Source organism: Pholcus phalangioides, unplaced genomic scaffold (genome assembly GCF_987345545.1).
Source record: "Pholcus phalangioides strain wild (caught in Gottingen) unplaced genomic scaffold, Ppha-v1.0 ptg000001l_1, whole genome shotgun sequence".
In the NCBI taxonomy this organism is placed as follows: Eukaryota; Metazoa; Arthropoda; class Arachnida; order Araneae; family Pholcidae; genus Pholcus; species Pholcus phalangioides.
In genome coordinates, this window is record NW_028301594.1 from 18,466,795 (window position 1) to 18,488,694 (window position 21,900).

Here is a 21,900-nt window from a genome sequence, read left to right on the forward strand (position 1 = left end):
AGGACAGCCTATCCCAAGTGTAAGTAGACACAATATCCTCTCAGTCATGATAAACTCTCTTAATATTTTATTTCTAGAAGAAGCGATTACGAACAAAATTCTTTTCCCGAGAATATTTTCAAAACTTTTTATCTTTCTTACAGATGACTAATGCAGTCAATGTAATAAACACTTTCAAGAAATCTTTTTCGCAATATAACTAATTTTTTTTTCTTTTGAGATTCCATCCCAACGGGTATATTTAAGGTAAAGTGAACATCACAAAATGTCACATTTTTCTGACAAAATCCAGATTTTATTAGGAAAATATTCACAAGTGCAACACTTACAGTAGGCCTAATGTACCGTTTTCTTCCAAAACTTGCGGTAGCTAAAACTTTCTTTCTTTGTAATTAGTTATAATAAGAACCACCGCTACTATTCAAAAAATTAGAAACGGAAAATTTTTACAGAAACATGCAAAAAAAAAAAAGCGAATAATTTTTACACAGATATATACGTACACAAATTAGCTTCTTAAACCCATAAAGTGGCCAACCACGTGCTTTTAGAGAAGCTAGACTCATTTTCATTCAGTCGGTACATCTTAAAAAACGACGCTCGTGCGAATCAGCCGAAATTATTAGCTTTTCCATACGTTACCATCCATTACGTTTGAAAGCTCGGTTCCGATACGAAATCCGGGATTAGGTGGAGCAACTCAATAGCTACTAGTAACGTGGAGGAAGGGCACTTTCGCCAACAGAATGGAAACAATAATAACAATAAAATACACACGAGTGTGTTTGTACTTCTGCTTATTCATATAATTATAAATAATTAGACGGAAACATCATCCTCTTTCTCCTCCGTCACGAAGCACGCGAATTTCTCGAAAATTACTTCTTTTGCTTTGAAGACAAACCGACAAACAAAATTAGGATAACAGCAGTTGAATCGAATAGCGGCCATATTCTATATGTCTTGGAAGATAGAGAGCGGCCATCTCTCCCCCTAAGAAAGATATAAGAAAGAAAAACCAACCATCTTTTAAAACCGGAACAAACTCTTAACGTGAACAGGTCCTCGAGTCAAGAGAATAAAAAAAAAACACCAGAGAGAGAGAACTATTATTTGCCCATCACATGAAGTGGGAAATTGCAACGTACAACGGAGCGTAACCGCAGTAGCGGGGTGGTTTGTCTTTTGTTGTTATTACAACACGGGCAGCCGCTCTCCGAAGGTCTTCAATTACCAGATTTACACAACAGATGTCTTAAACTACAAATTTTCCAATTGAAAGTCGGTGGTAGGTTTCGCCCCATTCATTAGATCGGGAAATCGAGGTGCGTGGAATAGGGTCGTCGCGCCAGTTGAGAATCAATGGAGGAATATATACTGTGAATACTGGGTATCGAAGTTTTTATATTATGTCATATAAGATGAGGTTGTTAAGAACGGTTCCATGGATACGATGCCGGTGATTCGTGAAGGCTATTCTTCATAGTACAAGAATAAAAAAAAAATCAATTGGAATAAAGACTAGATTCGGAAAACAACATAGGTACAAACTCCGACCCTTGGCTACTACATCTTATCCGGAATTTCTGGTGGGACCCAGGGTCAAGATTTCTAGTGATCGATTTTGTGTATTGGTTTTTTATGTAAATTTATACGGTGAAAATTTTTAAATATATGTGAGATTGATCTATATCAGTCTCCCGGTTTGCACATGATTTTCCCATGGTTAAATCAATTAGATAGTTATCATATAAGGCATATAAGCTTTATCAGTTTCCACCTTGTGGGGAAGGTGCTTTAGCTCATTCGATATTCGAATGCTCTTATATACCCGAAAAGTAACATGGTCACGATGTAGATACAAAGATGTATATATATCTGGAAGGCAGTATTAAGCATGAGTTTTGGCACCCACTTTCACCAGAGCCGGTTCTTCATAAGTATGGGCCCTGGGAAAACACGACTTTGTTGGGGCCCTTTATACAGTTTTCTTAAGAGTAAGGGAGATAGAGGGCTCGTGCTCCCCCCCCCCAAAGAAGACCAAAAATTATTATTTATTAAACTTTTATACGGTCCCCTTGTCCTCTAACTGTCAATTAGAAAGTTGTTGTCTTGTATCTCCTAAGGCCAACAGAGGAAATTGCATGTTTTTCCATGTTTCTAAGTGCAATATTCGCTAAGATATTTGAATTCAAAATTCAAAGAGAGAAAAATTATAAAAGAACAGCAAAAACTAACGAACCCTCGGACCTCCTTTCCCTCAAATTTATGATTTCCTTTCCTAACTATTCTCCGATTTTCGAATTCGAATATCTCAACGAATATTGCACTCGGAAACTTGGAATTTTTTTTTTGTTTTGCCTCAGAAGAGACAGAGCAAAAACTTTCTAACTGGAAGTTAGAGGACATGGGAACCGTATAAAAATTTAGGTTTTTTTTTATATTTTGTGGCACACTGTAGTTTCCACTCTGGAAAACTGGTACAGGATAATTTTTGAACACCTTTTGAGTATTTTTCGAATTGAAACTCTATCTCTAAAACGGAAGGTTGGTGAGATAAAGGCCGCATCAGCACTTACAGAGTAGGCCGGCCTGCACACTATAGTAAACTGATAGTTAACATCCTATGGGTATAAAAATTCAAAAATATGCATAATACATATAATGTGTTTCATCATCATAAACATCCCTCTTTCCATTGAAGTAATGAATTTAAAATTTTATATTTTCGGTCAGACTAAACGTTTAATTAGATTTAACGTGTGTCTATTATAGTTTTCAATCACTTTTTAAATATTTAAAAAACACAGAAGCAAGGTAAAGCCCACGCACGCACGCACACACACACAAACAGGGGAAGGATCATTTACACAGAAACCAGTTCCCATTGCGTGAGGTACGAAAATTATTGACCACAGCTGAAGTATATGAAAAAAAAAAAAACCAAAACCGAGGGGAAATTCGTGAAATATTTGAAGTTCATGAAAGTAGCGAAAATAGCGCTTTTCCTCTCTCTCACTACATGTTTATTTATTTATTTCATTTTCGGTTAAAGTCTGACATGATGAATGCATCCGGTAATGTCAGAGCCTTGTACGTGCGTTTGTGTGTGTGAATCACCCTTGGCGTCCTGTGATGACGATGACAAGCACGATAGTTTCTCTATGCATTATACCGCGTACGTGCACAGAGAGAGAGAGAAGATTCCACGGCCAAATTCACAATTCGACGACTCTTCATATTCACTGCTGCCACATTCACAGAAATATTTGGAAAAGAAAAAATAAATAAATAAATAACTCTTACTAAGGTTGATAACTTTCACTTTCATCACTAAACCACAACAAAAAAAATCTGAATTTATTATTATTATGAATTCGAAGTTATTCTAGATGCGTGCTATTGTATCACAAAATATGGAAAGGGGAAATTTTTGTGTGCTTAAAAAATTCTAGAAATGCTGGCGAGGCCTATTGATGTATATGTTACGGTAAATGTTATAAATCCGGTTTTTATTATGCATAATCTCAAAGCATTTTGGTAAATTTGATAAATTTCCCTCCATGTATCACTTTTACCAGCAATTATGCACAGTACCCAAGCGTCATTGGTAAATTTGATAAATTTTTTAAATTAATCACTTTTTACCAGTGATTATATATAGTACCCCAGCGACGCGCCGTTGGTAAACATGATAAATCGTACTATATTATGATAATTCACACAGGACACCCTGTATATTTTTTGCCATAAATTCATTGAAAAAAAATCAATTCGATAAGTAGAAAGGGTCACGTTTTTGGACGGGGGTCGTGTGATAAGAATATATAGTTGAATGGAGGGGGAGGGGCCTGAATATAAAAAGTTTTTAAGCGGCACTGGGATATGCTATTTGAATTCAGAGTAATCTAATGATAGATGTAATTTTCAGTAGAAAGGGCATTGGCAGCCGAATATTGACAGTGATTGGTTCTGTCACATACGTTGTCAAAACAAATCAAGAGTAATCGGATCATATATGCATTTTTGTGTAACCAATAGAAATCAATCCATTAGTTATGATAAGTTTTGGAAGAGTCTATAAGGACTCGTTTTTTCTCTCTCGCATAGCAACCAATGTGTTTTTGTTATCGTAAGCCCGTTTACAATGAATGTACGCTATGCAAACATTCTTTTGAATGAATGAGGAGGAATGAAATTGACGGTATTAACGGTGTCTTGTTATCAATATCGTGAACGTTCTGCGATCGATAACTGCATTATGCTTTTCCGCATCAACGTCTAAATGGACATCGGCGCCTTAATGTATGTCAATAATGAAAGAGCCCGGCGTAATTGCGCGAGTAGACCGACAAATATTCGTGAATCGTGTGACTGCCAAGCTTCGGAGCACCCCTTGGTGAATAATTGCGTCAACTGTGGTAGAATCGTGTGCAAAACACAGGGCTTGGGACCTTGTTTAACTTGTGGCAACATCGTGTCCGGGAGAGTTATATCTTTAGAGCTGCAGTGTGTGCTGAAATCGCTGGAATGTGCCTCGGTGGAACTGGAGAAAAACATCTGCGAACAAAGGCTCAAGTTATTGAACGCGGTCAGAAAGAAGGACAAGCTGTTGGAATTGAACACACGCTCCGTTAGTGCGACAGTTATCGACGACGATAAGAATCTCTTCTTGGACAAAGAAGTCGAGACTGAGACCTCGTCATCACAGAACTCAAACAGCGAGAAGACTCTTCAAACAAAAGTCCTGGGCATCAGGAATGAATCAAAGTCGAGAAAACCAAGCCATACGACTAAGGAGCGGAATGCCAACCGGATGGACAGAGCCAAAAGTCCCAAACCTCCTCCAGCACAAGGGACGATAATTTCGAGTCGCGCTCACAGTGCAGCCATCGGCAATTCCAGCTTCAACGGCAAGACGATCGACGTCACCAGAAAAAGGCTGAGGATCCAAGACAAATACCTACAGATCATGTCCGACAGCGGAATGTGCTTGAGCATCCAACAGCCATACGCCACGCTCGTAATCAAGGGACTTAAGAAACACGAGGGTCGTAACTGGTATACCAGTCACAGGGGTAGACTGTGGATACATGCTGGAGCTAGACGTCCTACTGACGAAGAGCACCGCGATGCGGAAACTCTGTATGGGACCGTCACTGGTCCGAACACAAAGGATTCTCAATTCGATGAATATCCTACGGGCTGCTTACTCGGGTGCGTAGAACTCTCAGAATGCATGACCCAGAAAGAGTACAGAATGGCTCATCCCGAAGGCGAGATAGGAACGGACTACGTACTCGTATTTGAAAACGCCCAAGAATTAGAGAACAGGATCATGATGAGAGGATCCAAAGGAATATTCAAAATGTCTACTAAAATGTGTAGAAAAATCAGAAAGCTTACCACCCCTAGAATGGGATAATGATCAAGACCAGTTAGTTTCTCAGTGGTCAATTATGGCGGTATTGTTCCAACCGTAATCGTGCATTACGTCGTCGCTGTTACCAATCTTTATGGATGTAAACAATTTTTTCCCCATTAAAAAAAATAGATATGTATCATTAAAAGATAATATCCAAGTTTTATTGAATGGCTTAATCATCAAACTGCTTGCATAGTCATTATTCAATGGCTTCCTAACTATGGGCTGTAAGAGGAACTCCCCGTATTTTATGTATTGTGAGAGTCAAAGGCCGGGACAGACGGTGGTTCTCAACCTGATCCGTTATGCCCCCCCCCCCCATTGCAGTCCAGGAATGTTCTGCAGGGGAGAGTCACGGGTGTAAATCAAGTAAAAGATGACCATGGTAAAAAGTACCATAACAGGTGGCTAAAGGGACCACAGAGAGCTGTGAAGAGAAAACCTTTAAAGTGAAATACGGTGGAAAACGCGTAATTCCAAAATCTAGAAAAAATTAGGATATATTCCAACAATGGCCAACATATTCCGGACAACGACAGCACATAGGCCCCATGTCATGTTGTCATATCCCGGGGTACCCCATGTCCATTGGGTAGGGACTGCACGATGAGATCTGGTATCATGTTTTTTATGGGTATTAAGTTGATAAGCATGAAATATTCCAGCTAAGTACAGGACCCCAGAACATCGATATGCATGAGAAGAACATATGATTTTGAGACATTTCCTTGAAAATAGACCCCCCCCCCCAAGAAGAAGGGAAGCTCATTGCCCCGGGGGTCCAGAAATCAATCGTATTCATTAAGTTTTTACTCACTATAAATTTCTTCAAAAAAGTATATTCACTAAAGTAGAAAAGATCTCACTCTTGGATGAAGGAGGGGACTTGGATAAGACCGAGGAGGGGACCACGAGAAGAAAATATAGTCCAAAGGAGACCATGGGCGGGAAAGGTCAAGAGACACTTCTCTAGAATATCTGTATGAATGACTTCACACAAGGCTAGTAGGTCTCTAGCCTACAGGCCCGGATCGCAATGCCTTAAAAAAAAATTCACTAGAAAAATCAATCAATAGAAGAGACGCCCCCCCCCCTCCCGAAACTCCTGGGAATATCCTGTGTTTTTGTGTATAAGTAAGACGTAAGACCAGAGCAGGGTTATGGATTTTGCGACCTTTCGTACAAGGGGGGGGGGGAGAGGGTTACTACTACTAAACCACACATACACCTCGTACATATTCCTCTGTAAAACTAACGAATTCGTTCATGTTGGAATGTGCATGTACGTGTTGTGAACCTATTGTGAAGTTTTGTTTCTGTATAATGCTTGGTATAATTCTGCCATCTGCCATCAATTCCAAAAAGGGATGCTGATGGGACTCTCTGGAGATCATCGTTTATATACGAGTAAGTTATTGTTATTTTGAATGAAATGTACGAGGAAAATCAGTGTAAAAGTTCCCTGATCCTAAACGTCAAGAGGCAACATTAATAAGGCGAACCAATCATGTTTAGCGTAACATTCATCACTTCAGGATTTTTTTCACACGACATAGCATATCTGAAACCAAATTGAATTCTCGTCTGGCCTTTTTTAAGTGGTCAAGGTCGTAATTACACTCTAAAAGTTTTGAAAAAGTTATTTTATAAAACTTTAAAAATTCAACCAATATGCGCATCGGTTACGTTCGAGTAAATTTAGGCTAATTGGTTGTTTCTTAAGTTTTATAAAAGATATTTTATCAATGTTTTATAGAGTAATCCCGGCTTAAAGACAAAATAAATATGCTACCTATGATTTTCAAGCCTGTTTTACGGCCGCGCTAATATCATTCGCATAAGTCTAGCAGCCATACGTTAATTTATCTCATCCTAGACAGGCAATGGACGACCTTGTAGAAGGGTCCCCGATGTAATTAATTATGTCCGAGATTTTCTCCTCAATGCTTTGGTCAACTCAGAACAAAAAAAGCAGGAACCGGTACTGCCGGTGAGAGGAGCAGCGATTGGGTAAACGATGCCATAGGGTAACAGCTCCAAGTGCATATTTATCTACGTGAATACTGATCGAACAGATATTTTATTAGAAATACTAATACCATACGCTAAGGGTAATTCCACTGAAAGTGGCCGTAAAGATGAAGAGATCTGTATTGAGATTCCCACAAATATTACGTACACGTAACGCTTCGAAGAATTTGTTCATCCATCGCCAATGCGTCGTTGACAGGAACCCTTGTCTCCTTTTTCTTTTTTGTTTCCTCTCTTCTCCTTGAGGATTTCTTGGGGCATGCGACGGAGACATCGGTATCTTCGTCGCCGACACTAATATCTGGCCGCTATCATGTGTCGGTCACCACCTTCGTCTGCCCATTCTCTTATCCATAATAGCTCCGTTGTATCGGGAGAGAGAGAGAAAGCAAAAAAATAAGATGGTTGCCTCTCATCAGAGACGGGATTTTTCAATCCACTCTCGCACCAGCAGGAAAGGAGAAAAAAAAAAGTGGTTATGGCGTGCCTTCTCTCGAGAGAAGATGCATCAACATATAAGAAAGAGATAATACCAACGGGGCTTAAGTGCTTCTAAATGGGTACTGCACTAAATTTAAAAGTATTTGGTGTCTTGATTAAGGTCTGGTCGTCACCTAAAGCCGAGACGCCTGTAGAAAAATCTCTTTGGCTCTCGTTTCTTTTCTTTCCTTTCAGATCTACAAAATATAAAGCATCCTCCATAATGTTACGAAGTCCGGGTGGCAATCGCCAACTGCATAACACACACAGAGAGAGAGAGAGAGTGACTGACGCTGATGATACCATGCATCTTATTTTTGACTTTAACTGCTGGTAAAGAACGCGATAAAATGACGTCTTTGTTTCCCGCCTGTTAGTCGGAAGTTCTGGTATTTTCCAGGGGATGTAAACCAGATATTTGTGTTGTCTTTTTTTTTTTACACTAAAGGTTTCTCACCAGAGAAAGCTTCTTGGTATCACATATCTCAATAACCTCACCTGTAGCATTGTTGTTGGACATTTGAAAAGATGGTAGAATAATTATTATTTTTTTGTCTTCTGTATTTTGATTGTTATTGATTTATGTTATTTTTAGTTGATTTATAAAGAACAATCTTCAATTTTCTCGAGAAGATCGGTGTAGAAATTGAATATACCGTACTGTATACGGCAGCGGTTCTCAACCGGTGCTGCGCGGAGTCCTTGGTGCTCCTTGTGCACTCTCCAGGGGCTCCGCGGCCACTTGAGGAAAATATAAAAAAACTGTAAAATTAAAAAAAAAAAAATTATTTTTAAATAGTAAAAATAAATCAGTAACTTTGATGAATAATTAAGAAATGGACCTACGGGGCTCCGCCATAGAATTTTTTTACTAAAAAGGGCTCCGCAAGTCAAAAAAGGTTGAGAACCGCTGATATAAGGTACTTTTATTTCTTGTTTGGTCAATATGCAAGGTAAATAATAATGCGGCTTTGATCTCATCAACCGTCCATCGTAGAGTTATGGTGTCAGTTTAGAAAATGCTCAAAAGGCGTTCGAAAATTACCCTGTACCAATTTTCAGAGGGAGAAGAATGCAGTGTGCCACAAAATTAAAAATCTAAATTTTTGTACAGTCCCCTTGTCCTCTAACTTTCAATTAGAAAGTCGTTGCCTCGTATCTCCTAAGGCCAACAGAAAAAAATTCCATGTTTCTAAGTGCAATATTCGATCAGATATTTTTAAATTCAAAAATCGGAAAAATTTATGAAACAACACCAAAAACTAACGGACAACGCTCCTTTCCCTCATTTATGCTGTCCTTTCCCTACTTTTCTCTGATTTTTGAATGCGAATATTGTACTTGAAAACTTTCATTTTTTGATTTTTTTTGACCGGGCAGCAACTTTCTAACTGGGAAATAAACCACAGGGGAACCACATAAAAATTTAGATTTTTATTTTGTGACACACTGTACACACTTTTCACTGTACAGGGTCATTTTTGAACACATTTCAGCATTTTTTAAATTGAGATCATACCTCTACGATGAACGGTTGATGAGATAAAGGCCGCATTAGCACTTACAGGACACGCTGTCTATACAGCGATACAAAGAATTTGCTGGAGTAGGGTATAAAAAAAGTATTTTGTATAAAAAAATGCAAATTCATATTGTCTTGTTAATATTAACTTCCTTCACGTTTATCAACTTGCGAAAAAAAAATCGATATTAACGATAGGATTCATAATCCTTAACTGACGTTTGAGCATAATGTCTTGTAAGTTCAACTAATTCGATGATGATTTATCATATTTACCACAATACGACTTGAAAAGATCATACATAAGTGATGAATTTGCAAAATTTATCAAACTTACCAAAATAGTCGGTGATTATGCATAATAATTGGTTATTATGAGTAACCCACCGGATTTATCACATTTACCCTAATGTGGCGCTTACGGTATGTACCAATTTGTATGAGAGTTTTGTTTTGAGAATGCTTGCGCACATGCATAAGCAAAGAGGAGGATTTTAATCCCCTCCCGAACAGAGATTATGGTGTATTTATTGTGCAGTAAAAAAAATACCTCTCCCTGGAGAAAATCGTGGCATGCGTAGAGCTACATACAGTAGGCCTACCTACATTCATTGAGAGTAGAGCGTTTGGCAGTTGGTTGCTTATGCGATAGTGCGCGGCTAGCCTGCAGTGAAACCTCGCTACAACGATACTCAATGCATGACGATAGATCATGCTCCGCTAGGATATTATTTCTTGGTCAGCATAAAATCGTTATATCGGGATTTCACACAGTGACAATTCTCCAAAGATTCAGTCTGAGAAAATCTCCTTCAAAGTTGTCTTTTTGGATACTTTTACATTTGTCAGTCATTTCTTTTCCCTTGAATTTCAGGAAGAAAAATACACCGATTGTGTGGCACAAAATTTACATTTCTTATTTCCTATATGACAATTATAATATTTTTTTTAACGTTATTTTTGTGACACCGAATTTTCAACATCCTAAAACACATATGCTCGACCTAGGCGCCGCTGCCCAAATGTCACCCTCGGAGTCTAGGGGTCATTCAAGTATTACGTCAGCATCGATGGGGGGGGGGTTTCCGGATTTGCTGACTTTTGATGACAAGGAGAGGGGGGGGGGGGTTGAAAGTTGCTTACGTCATCAACCACCCCTTTTTGAAGATATGAAATATTCTAAGCTGCTGACGAAATTTTGCTGACAAGGGGGGGGGGTCAAAATTGTCTGAAAATCTGCTTACGTAATACTTGAATGGCTCCCAACTGATGTGCCCATGACCCCAAACTTAATTTTGTAAAAATGAGCGAAGCAGCACATTAACAGATAACTCAGCGATCTGCGGTGCAGTTCCACATTATGCCGCAGCACAGTTCCAGATTACTCAAGCAACCCACGGCACACTTCTACATGACTTAGATGTCCATTACCGCATTTCCAAATCACTTTACTGGCCCAACTACATTCTCAGATCACTTGAGTCATTCTCGACGTACTTCCAAGTCCCTCAAGCAGCACGAGGCATATTTCCACGTGACTTAAGTGGCCATCGGCACATTCCCAGATCACTTGAGTGATCCGCGGTGCAGTTCTAGATAGCTCAAGTTGCCCGCGAAACGTTTTTAACTCGATATAGTGGCCCGCACTTTCCTAAAAGTTGAGCACCCTTGCCCTAAAGTCGTCAACCTTTTCTAAGTCGCGAGCACTGTCTGTACCCAACCTCAGAAGAAGAACACACTTTCGGCAAGCTTGACATATGAATGAGAGTGCATGAAATAAGAGTGATCTCAATCCTTGAAAGCAACTTGTAAATAGTGTTCATTTGGAAAGTTGGTCAAGTGCTCGCGAACACGAAATCGGACACGAGCATCAAGCACTCCGGGCGCTTCAGGCAGCACCGTGATGCTCGCGAGCAACGGGCTGAAAATGCCTGTCCTAAAGCATAGTTTCCCAAACTTATTGTTCCATCACTCCTTTTTTTTTTCGAAATTTTTTTTTACCCCATCACCCACCCAACTCAAGCCAACCCATAGGATCCCATACTAAACTTATATTTTCTACCGCCCCCTTGGACCATTCCATCACCCTCCGGAGGGGGGGGGGGGGTTGTAACTGCCCATTTTGTGAAACACTGTCCTAAAGGTCATAAGAAAGACCTCCCCCCTTTAAACCTTAATTCTCAGTTGAAATTTTGCACATAATTTAAGTCATCCGTAACATTTCCTGAAACATTCCCTTAATCCGGCATAACAATAATTGTCTTATTAAATTTACTGTCGTATGAATAATAAAAATAATACAACGTTACATAATAAAGTTCCATCCGATGATAACGGTATAAGCACTAAACACACGATAATGAAAAATTCTATAACACACACACACACATCGACAGTACATCCGGAAACGTGACCAACGCGTGAACTTATTTCCTCTAGATATCAATCCTCTAACACTTCATCGTTTACATGCGAAACGTTTACCACGAATTTCAACATCGCGTTTCGTTTACCACGTCACAATCCACAAAAGGTCGACAACAGCAACACAATAACAACAACAACAAAATCACACATATAAAAAAACATAGAGAGCGTAAACTTTACAGATCTTTCAAAAACTAGAACATATATAACAAAAACACAAGATCTTCGTTTCTCATAAATATTGGAAGAAGGCTGTATATTCGCTAAGTACATATAAAGGTTAGGGCCATGGACAAAAAAAATCAATAAATAAATAAATAAAACGAACCATAGAATATTCAAGAAAAAGACAATGGCGTACAACAAACACTGCAGTGATGATTACGACATGGTTGAGCGGTGGATTTTATTTTTCAAATACAGGAACTGACAGGAACATAATAAAGTAGTAAATGCACTTGAACCCCCGATCTTCCAACAAATTTATATAAATATAAGAAAACGGGGGCCCTGAAGGAGTGAAGAGAAGGGCTTTTCATTTTATTTTTTTCCTTTCCTCTTTATTGGATGTTATACAGAGCTGTACTCAGCCTAACAAGAGATTTATGGTAATGTCAACGTTTCTTTTTCCGGTGACCCGATCGAATTAAGGAGAAGAGAAGTAGTAGTACACCCTGTATACTGAGAAAGAGAGAAGAATCTCCAAAGTAAAATAACATAAGAAGTGATTCAAGAGTCCTTTACGGAGAATAGCGTCGGTAAAAAAAGAGAGAAGAGAGAAATGTGTATGTATTAAAACGGGAGATCTCATTGGTTACGGGACATTACACAGATCTCGAGACTCTCTCTCTCTCTCTCTCTGAGGATAAAATAAGAAAAGGCCAATACTGGTAGTACAATACAATGCTGCGTGTTCGGCAATTTAACGCTTTAAATCAGCACAGACAACGCCGATTCGCGTTTCATTTGTTCTCGCTTATTTATTCGTATTAGACCAAAGGCTCGGATTGTTTTGTTTTCTTGTTTTTTGACCTGGATATTGTTCTTCGGGAGAGAGAGAGAAAAAAAAAGAATTCTCGTTGTTTTTTTCTGCGGATGTGTTTACAAGACGTGCGACCCGTGTGAAGTGCCCTTGACAAGGGCCCAGAATGGTATATCTTTTTATTTGGTCACGGGCGTTATACTTGTGTGAAATGCATCGATTGTTCGTATATGTTCAGTCATTTGTTGAAGATGCATTTTTTTTTAGAATTTTGTGAATGTGAAAAAGTGCAGTTTAATATGAGAGCGCAGGTACAGTCCACGTTGCTTAATGTGGTCACATGTAACAATAACAGAATGATAACTATATCCTAGTACGGTGACCATACACCCCGTTTGGTTGAACGAGATGTATGGTAAACGGGTATTGGTAAAACGGGACAACTATTTTACTTCAAAAAACAATAGTTTTTTTTCCAAGCAATGTTTCAAATAACAGTGGCTCCTTTACTGCACCCATGCTCTAAATAACGAACGATCACACAATCTTTGCTCCAAACCACATTAGTTAAATATGTAAATTCTGCAAATTCATTTTTAGAGCAAATTCTCTATATAACAATAGCTGTCCAAACAATGCTCTACATGAGCATTTTCAACTGAATAATGCTCTGTTTAACGAAGACATTCTGATTTTGATCTTGAATTTATTCTCATACATAAATACATTTTGAAGAATTTCGTTACCGTAAATTGCATTTAACGCATAACTAGAAACGAAAAATATTTTTATCATAGCAAAAGTATTGCAGCAAACGAAGAATTTGCTGCAAAAAAAAAAATGTGCATTCGGCTCGCTTAATCGGATAGCATCCTTCTGTCACCAAAATTTCTCTCATAACGACAATGTTGAAGTCCCCCCGCTTAATCAAAGTTTACTCTTCAGACGTCAACTGTTAATACACATCAAACACTACACACACATAATGTTGAATGAAACATTTAGAATTAAATTACTAAGTTAAGAGAAATAAATACATTTCAGACTAGCTTCCAACTAATCAAGTCGCCATCAATACCTACATTTGATTATTTTATTTTTGTTCCCTATTAAGCCAATAGAGGACGCTAATTTTCCCCAATGGAAAGTAAAACTTATTAGGTATTGTGATTATATTATAATTAAATATATATATATATATATATATAATTTTCATTTCATTTTTGACGTCTGATTTCTTCGAGAAACTTTACTGATACTGATCCTTCATTAGTTTTCAATACAGTCAAACCTCGTTAATGAGTCACTCTTGGGAGAGCAAAAATATGACTTAGTAAGCTGAGTGACTCGTTAAACGGAGTAAGCCATAGCTTGCCAATTCCTGCCTGAGGACAATTGGGACTTCCAAAAAATGATCCGGTAAGCGGAGTGACATGTTAGCCGGGTGACGTACTAACGAGGTTTGACTGTATACAGCATATACTAACGTTGTAAAATGGCAGTTGAATTATTGCCCGCAAATCGGATATTGGGTGCTGGAATCGTTGATATTCTATTAAGCGGGGACGACTGTAATTCCAATTTTTGCGAGATTTTGCTTACATTTTATTATGGTTTCGCTTACATTCTGTCAACAAAATTTATTTCGATTAGTGCAGGAATATGATCTCTCCTAACTTCAACCTGGTATAACTAAAATAATAACCAGAACAAATTGTTCGTCGAACTTAAAAATTTAAATTTTGAAGCTCTTTTTGATCTTATTATATAAAATAGTAAGAATACAGCTATATATACATATATACATACACACCCTTTATTTAATGTGGTAGGTCTCAACTTAAAATAAAAATTAGACTTCATTTATCAACATTTATATAACCAAATTTCACATTGAAACCGTAACAGAAAATCAACACTATGGTCTATAAAAAAATGGGATTAAGGTACAAATAAATGGTAACAAAAAATTATTTCTCCCTCCGAAATTATAATTATTATCTTCAGATGTAGTGAAACTTTTAAGAAAATTATAAATCTGATAATACTCTAGTAATCGCTATATTTCCCGATGTGAGCTCCCATATTTCATTGTGTAAATGCGATTGATCTATATGGTTAACCAGAATATGACAGCGAGATATATATGCGAGCTATATACGGCAATTCTAAATTCATGGCACAAACTTTAAGAGGTGATATAAGACACCCAAACAAACATTTTTGATCATAGAATGTGCGATCGAATCGCAATAGCAAAGGCGGTAGAGGGTATTTTTAGAGATGCTCAATAGCACTTCACCAAAACAAATATCATTTTCCCGACGAATTTGCTGCGATATATGCTATTCGAGGGTACATATGCACCTCCGGATTGGATTAGAGTTTTTTGGGGGTTTTTTTGGTGCCAGGACCATCAAGGTTATGTTGCGCCAAAAAATGATCAAGTGGTACAATGACTTGTGGTAGAACTTGTGTTACCCAGGTTGCACCATGAGAAGGCCTACCATATTACACAATACCCTGCACCCCTCAAATGGTTAATTGCACTTACTGCAGCGAATCCGTCAGAAAAATATGGCATTTACTTTTGGCGAAGTGTTGTTGTGTACTCTCCAAAAACACCCTCTAGCGCTTTCGCTATTGCGATTCGATCGCACATTCTATAATCAAAAATGCTTGTTTAGGTTCTCATATCACCTCTTAAAGTCTGGCGTATGAATTTAGAATCACCCTGCATATATATTGAATCTACAATACAATTCACCATAAAGACCGGATGAACTCCATGTGTTGATCTTGATCATTGAAACCCAAGTTTGAATGACATTACACACATCTGTGTTTACTGCCATTCAAATCCAAATAGTCCGAAAAATGACCTTGGTATGGTAAAATCGGATCACGGTGAAATCGTAAACCCTGTATCTCCGAGTAATAATGTGACGAATTTGTCCGCGTTTAGTCAAATCATTCTCATACATGCGTGATCAGGAAGCGGAAACATGGTTTTCTTGAGGCTTTTTTTTCATGTATATAACTATCATTATTTGCTCATGAACTTGAAAACTAGAATGCGTATCTCAATTTTCGAGTGCAAACATCATATAAAACAAATATAGAGAGAGGCTTGAAGTTTATATATTCCGTTAGGCACCTTTGACCGAAGTTACGCGTATATTCCGGGCATGATTATCGAGTTTTACTGGCAACAAATTCGCGTTCCTGAAACGACATAACGTCGGGCCACGAAGAAGCAATTCTATTGTTTTCACGATAGAATTATTTCATACACGACTGAATACATAAAAGGTCTTACATACATATATAATAATTTTTTTTTTTTTGCCTCCCTCTAACACTTAGCTTTGTGTCATGGGGCGTTTTGTTCTGCTCATAGCGCGCACTTTGCAGCCTCTTAGGAATGATGACCCTTTAAGAGAAGACACACGCGTGTCTCTTTTCTGCCTTTGATCGAATTTTCTAGATTTATTTTATTTATTTATTTTTTTCACGTTTTTTGCTTTCTTTTTTTCTTTTTAAACTTACATTTCTGTTTTTATTTTCCATCCCCACAACTCATTTCTTTTCAGTTTCCTGAATTGCTTTCGAAGAAATCAGGTTAAAGTAGAAAAAGCTTTTGTCTTTTTCTTCAGTGTTTGACCGATAATTTTGAATTCACGACTTTTCGCCTTATTCGGTCTCCCAAGAGTTTAACATGTTCACAATATGAAATTGATCATTCTCATATTCGCTGTTTGAATGCATAAAGTGGTGGAATTTGCTGAGGCATTGAAGGAAAGAACAGAAGGAAATCTTTCTCAATTATGAGCTAGAATTTACAGTTCATTAGTCAATTCCAACTGGTTAATATGTCAACGCTACGGCCCACTACATTCCTAAGAAAAGCCCACTGGCCGTAATTTTTCATGTTCCCTTCCCAGTAAATTTATATTAAACAAATCATATATGCTTGATTCGAGGCTCGCAAAGACAAACCGAATAAAAGAAGAACGTAATGAATATTTAATGAAAAATAATAATGTTCAACTGTGGTGAGGAGGTTCGACTATTCCGGATTCTCCACTTCGAAATTCATTGTGTGTGGCGATATTTTCGTAGGAAAATGATAACCCTAATCAAGGCTGCTTTACTGAATTCAGAGACTTCAGATCCCATTTTTTATGGGGTGGGGGCAATCTAACATCGTCTTACTTCTGTAAATACTACTCATTCATGGTGTAAAAAGTACTTAATGGAACTGCTTATAACAAAATAAAATGAAATCTCGAAAAAAAAAATTGAAAAATATCAAGAAAATTTCAGAGAAAACAAATTTTGTAAAAGATTTAGAAAAAAAAAATTTCACGAAAGATTCAGAAATAAAAAACCCTTCAATGAAATTAGGGACTCCGTGTTTAACTAGGATCCTCGTCCATCACTAATAATTATTATTTCAATTTTTTGTTAACAATAATTAGTTAACAGTAATAACATAGTAAATTTTGTTTCATATTGGCCCCGCGAACAGTAAAATCACTCTTCAATACTTAAAAAGCATTTAAATGATCGGCGACCGGTTGCAAAGCCATTTCAATGATCGACGCTCATCAGAAGGTTGAGCACCCTTGGTATATAAAAGATAATATTTCTCCAGGACCTCTTATAGAGCCCTGCCTGGGATCTACACATACAGGGGACGAGACTAGAATTTTTGTTGCCAGGAGCAAACTTGATTTTTCCACTCCCACAACTTTGAAATTCAATAATATTGTAAGGTGTTCTCTTTTTGTTCTCACCTAAAACTGTCGTTCCCCTAAATTTTGCCACCCGGGACAATTCCCCCCGCCCCTTATAGTTCCTGCCCTGCACACATGCATCTCTTAAATCAGAATTTGTAAATTTGTACGCAAACTACTCGACGGCTAGCAAAGCTTTTATATTTGACGAATCTGTAAAAAATTATAAAATTATCTTTAAATTCGATCGCTATAGAACAACCTATTTTCATTCAGACAAGAGCAAATTCGGAAAAAACATTTCGATATTGACTCAATATTATTTTTTCAGCATCGGCACAGATATATCCAAAAAGAAGGCATTCCCAGTGGACCATAATGCAATGAATGCGTCACGAAATATTTTAGATGTGTTTTTTCCTTCCAAGGCTTACCACTACTTCGGTCTGGTGTCGGTGCCATTTGCAGATACACAGGCGCCAAAACTAACGACGTTATCAAAATCAGTGTAGAAAAGCAATTTTAAGTGCTGTGGGAAAAAAAAAAAAAAAAAAGTTTCTCTGGAAGTTTTTCAAAATCAACACAGACGAAAGCTTTGGCTCCTCATAATGAGATGTGTACATACTTCTCTATCCAGAGAAGTTCAAACATTCTTCGCTCGATTATCTTTATAAATCGAAGTTATGCAGGAATTGTGGCGCGCTGCCTACGAGCTTTACCATTGCATATCGTACACAGTGATACCTCTTCTAACGAAGATGATTCGTTCCGGAATTAAGTGCGTAAGCCGAAATCGTCGTTAGCCGGAACGTGATTTATCATCGGTTTCTACAGAAAATCGTTCAATTCGTTCCAGGCGCTGCCCAAAATTTAAAGATAAGCTTTTTATTCAAACCCCAAAAGAGTGCTATAAAGAAAAAAACTGACTGAGGGCTGAAATAAACAGCTTTAAAATTGGATAAAATGAGAGCTTACAGAACTGTTTCTCAAAATGTTGTGTCGCGGCTTGTAGGGGGAGTAAACCTTTGTCAGAGGCGTAGCGGGGAGCTGTATCTATTGATTAGTGTGCTTATTTATGCTTTGAAGTGGTTCCTTTTTCTTGGAAACATATCTATCAAGCTATTCTGGGGAGCAGAAGATGAACCATGAATTGGGCAAGGGCGCCGTGGGCACACGCAGAGATAGACTTGAAAGTCGGGGGAGGCACGGTCATTAATGCTGGGGGGCACGATGATGATGATGTCAATTCATATAGGCTATACACATATTCATTAGGTCAGACGACTCCACCATTGACACCCCCCCCCAATATATCCGCCCATGGAAGTGGGTGACAAGAGTTTTGAGAACCACCGGTTTACAGGAGAATGGGATGTTGAAAATCTTTTCATCTTACACTATGTACAGAACATCTACTAATACTGTTGTTGACACAACCCAATAGAGTTCGTAGGTGTTCCCACCCGTTTGTGATTTGGTGAGCTCATTTTTGTGTTTGATACAAGCAGATGAAAAAGATGAGCTCCTAGAATATTTAGAACAGTGGTTCTCATCCTTCGGAAGCCCACGGCCCGGTTGATTCTTTCTTTTTGTGAGTGGAAGGCCCGGAACATCCACAAGACTGAAGGGAAGTAAATGGGTAAGAATGAACCACTCACGGCCTCGTTTGTGACCGGGGTACCATGCCGTGACCCGCTGGTTAAGAAACACTAGTTTACACTGTTCAGTTTGATGCTAAGAGCCTTGCACTGAAAAAACGTGTGCTCTGAAAACATAGGCTCTTTTTTTCATCTTTTTTTTCAATGCATTTGCGATTAGCTGAATCTTGTATAAAATATATTTAAAAACTTTCAGAAAGAGAAGTGGATATACTACCTCTGGAAAAAGATTACGAGCCGGACGAGATAATCGGGCTCAGTGACACTATTAAATTCGGCTTACGACGCAACTGTTTTATGTTAGCACGTGAATCCATATCAACGAAAACGTTCGTTACCTGAATCCATATTCGTTAGCCAAGGCAGAAAGACCACGGAGAAATCTTCGTTATCAGAAAAAGCCGGGCATAAGCCGGGGCATTCGTTAGCCGAAGTATCACTGTACATGAGTTTTATTGAGAAACTGATTACTCGGGCGAAATATATTCACTTTTATTTCAAAAGGAGATTAATTTCTTTGTTAACTAATTAGTTTTTCTTTATCATGAAATGCGAAACTCGGACTAGTATGATCTCTAGTTGCAACATTTATTTTTAGAAAAAACATTCACAAATCAGCTAAATATTCCACAACAGTTATTAAATGAAATGCCCTCAAGAAAAAAATTTGAAGTCACTAATTGAAATTTGGGGAAGAATAGTTGGTTTTTTTGTTTTGCGTGATTATACAGTAGGCCTACTATAACAATCTCGATATGGATTCACATCGGATATTTTTTACAATGAAATTCATCCGCTTGTAACGAGTCATTCGTTTCAGTCCTGCATTGAAATGATTAGAAAATATAATCTTGGACCCCTGAATGCGCAGCATTTGCGTATGAGCAAAGCATATTGTAAACTCGTATTGTTCATAGGTCTGTTGCACATATAAATTTATAACTTAACGCGTTATTTCTATTGAAAAAAATATTTAGAAAACCAATTTATATGAGTTTTAAGAAAAATATTCGCCTATTTTTCTCTTTAACTCTTAAACTGAAAGTCAATATACTCGTAAAAATTAGCGTTTGCGCATTAGTTCAACTCCAACATTAGGCAATAATGAGCCTGATGATCACACAGATACAATTTTATATTATTTGTATAAATTTATTTTTGAATCGAATCAAGTAACTTATGTCCAATTTACCCGCTAACAAAGCAAGTCATTTAAATTCACTGAATTATTAAAGTAGGCTATAGCCTACTGCAGGCTAATGATTTTGGGCAATTATGATTGGTCGTGGTCCAAAGAAAATGTCAATACTACGTATGTACGTATTAGGCCAGGATTACACTGCAAAACTTTTATAATATTTATTTTATAAAACTTGAGAAATACAACCAATAAGCGTATCGGTTACATTCGAGCAAATGTAAGTGATAAGCCTATTGGTTGCATTTTTCAAGTTTTGTGAAAGATATTTTATCAAACTTTTATTGTGTAATCCCGGCTCTAGACATTTTCTATGGACAAGACAACAGGTTCTTTATTTCGCAATGATCATTCTAGCTTGACGTCGGCGGTAAAAGGATATATTTTCTACCGAGCTTACTTTTCACGTATACGTATACGGTTAAATCCCTTTTTTGCGGACACCGACGGGACAAAAAAATCCGTCCGTTAAAGTGGGCTGACCGTAAAAAAAGGGTTCTTATTGAATTTAAATTTAAATTAAAGACTGCCTTTAAAATATAACTTAATTGTTATTTATTTGGCCGTGAAATAGGGATAACGACATTTAGTGACCGTTAAAAGGGGTTTTACTATACACAGTTTTATGAACCTTATTAATTTAACTAGAAATTGTGATATCCCTTCAGCGTAGCGTTTCTCAATCTTTTTACCCTTGAAGCCTAGGGAGCCCCTGCATTAAAAAATTTTATCGAAACTTACGCTTATCATTGCTATTTTACGGAGAACCCTCTTGAGAAACGCTGCCTTAATGAAGAATGAATTGTTCGATGCAATATTATATTTTTAGATAAACTTAGGTATATTGAAGAAAAGTCACCCTCTAAATTTTTATTTACTGAGATCATTCATCTAAATTTCATCTTGACGTGACACGAACAGAAATAGCTTAAGGCCGGGATTGCACTATAAAAGTTTTATAAAAGTTCTTTTTTATAAAACATTTAAAAAGACCACCCATAAGCGTATCGGTTACATTCCAGCGAATGTAACCGAGAGGCTTATTGGATGTTTTTATCAAGCTTTGTAAAATATCTTTTATCAAACTTTTATAGTGTAATTCCGGCCTAAGGCCTATTGCCATTTCAAGTGGAAGTTTGTTTCTCCGTTATCACTAAAGCCAGGCTGCAAAACTCGCTTCAGTGTTCTAATTAAGCAACCGTCAATAGCATAACAAATTGAATTATCGATTTCCATGAGAGCAATTGAAACAGGCTTTGTGTGGCTAACCTATAAAAATCATTAAATGCAGCCATTGAATAAGTTGCATCCAAGCATAAATAAGTATCAACATAAAAATTGTAATTTCCCATGCATTTTCGTGAAATGTTTTCAGAAAGAGGAGAATGAATTTCAAAAATTTTATATCATGCTAATGCGGTTGTGAAGATTTTTCAAA

At 37.6% G+C, this 21,900-nt stretch overlaps 1 protein-coding gene across 1 annotated transcript; it reads left to right on the forward strand.

Moving 5' to 3' along the window:
• The first annotated feature begins 4,285 nt into the window (after nt 1–4,285).
• Nucleotides 4,286–5,425, forward strand: LOC149090009 (activating signal cointegrator 1-like). The gene has a single exon (XM_089235162.1). The coding sequence runs from the start codon at nt 4,286–4,288 to the stop codon at nt 5,423–5,425; it is 1,140 nt and encodes a 379-aa protein (XP_089091288.1).
• The last annotated feature ends 16,475 nt before the right edge of the window (nt 5,426–21,900 follow it).

Coding starts and splice junctions, on each gene's coding strand:
- LOC149090009 (XM_089235162.1), top strand. CDS start 4,286: ATGGACATCGGCGCCTTAATGTATGTCAATAATGAAAGAGCCCGGCGT.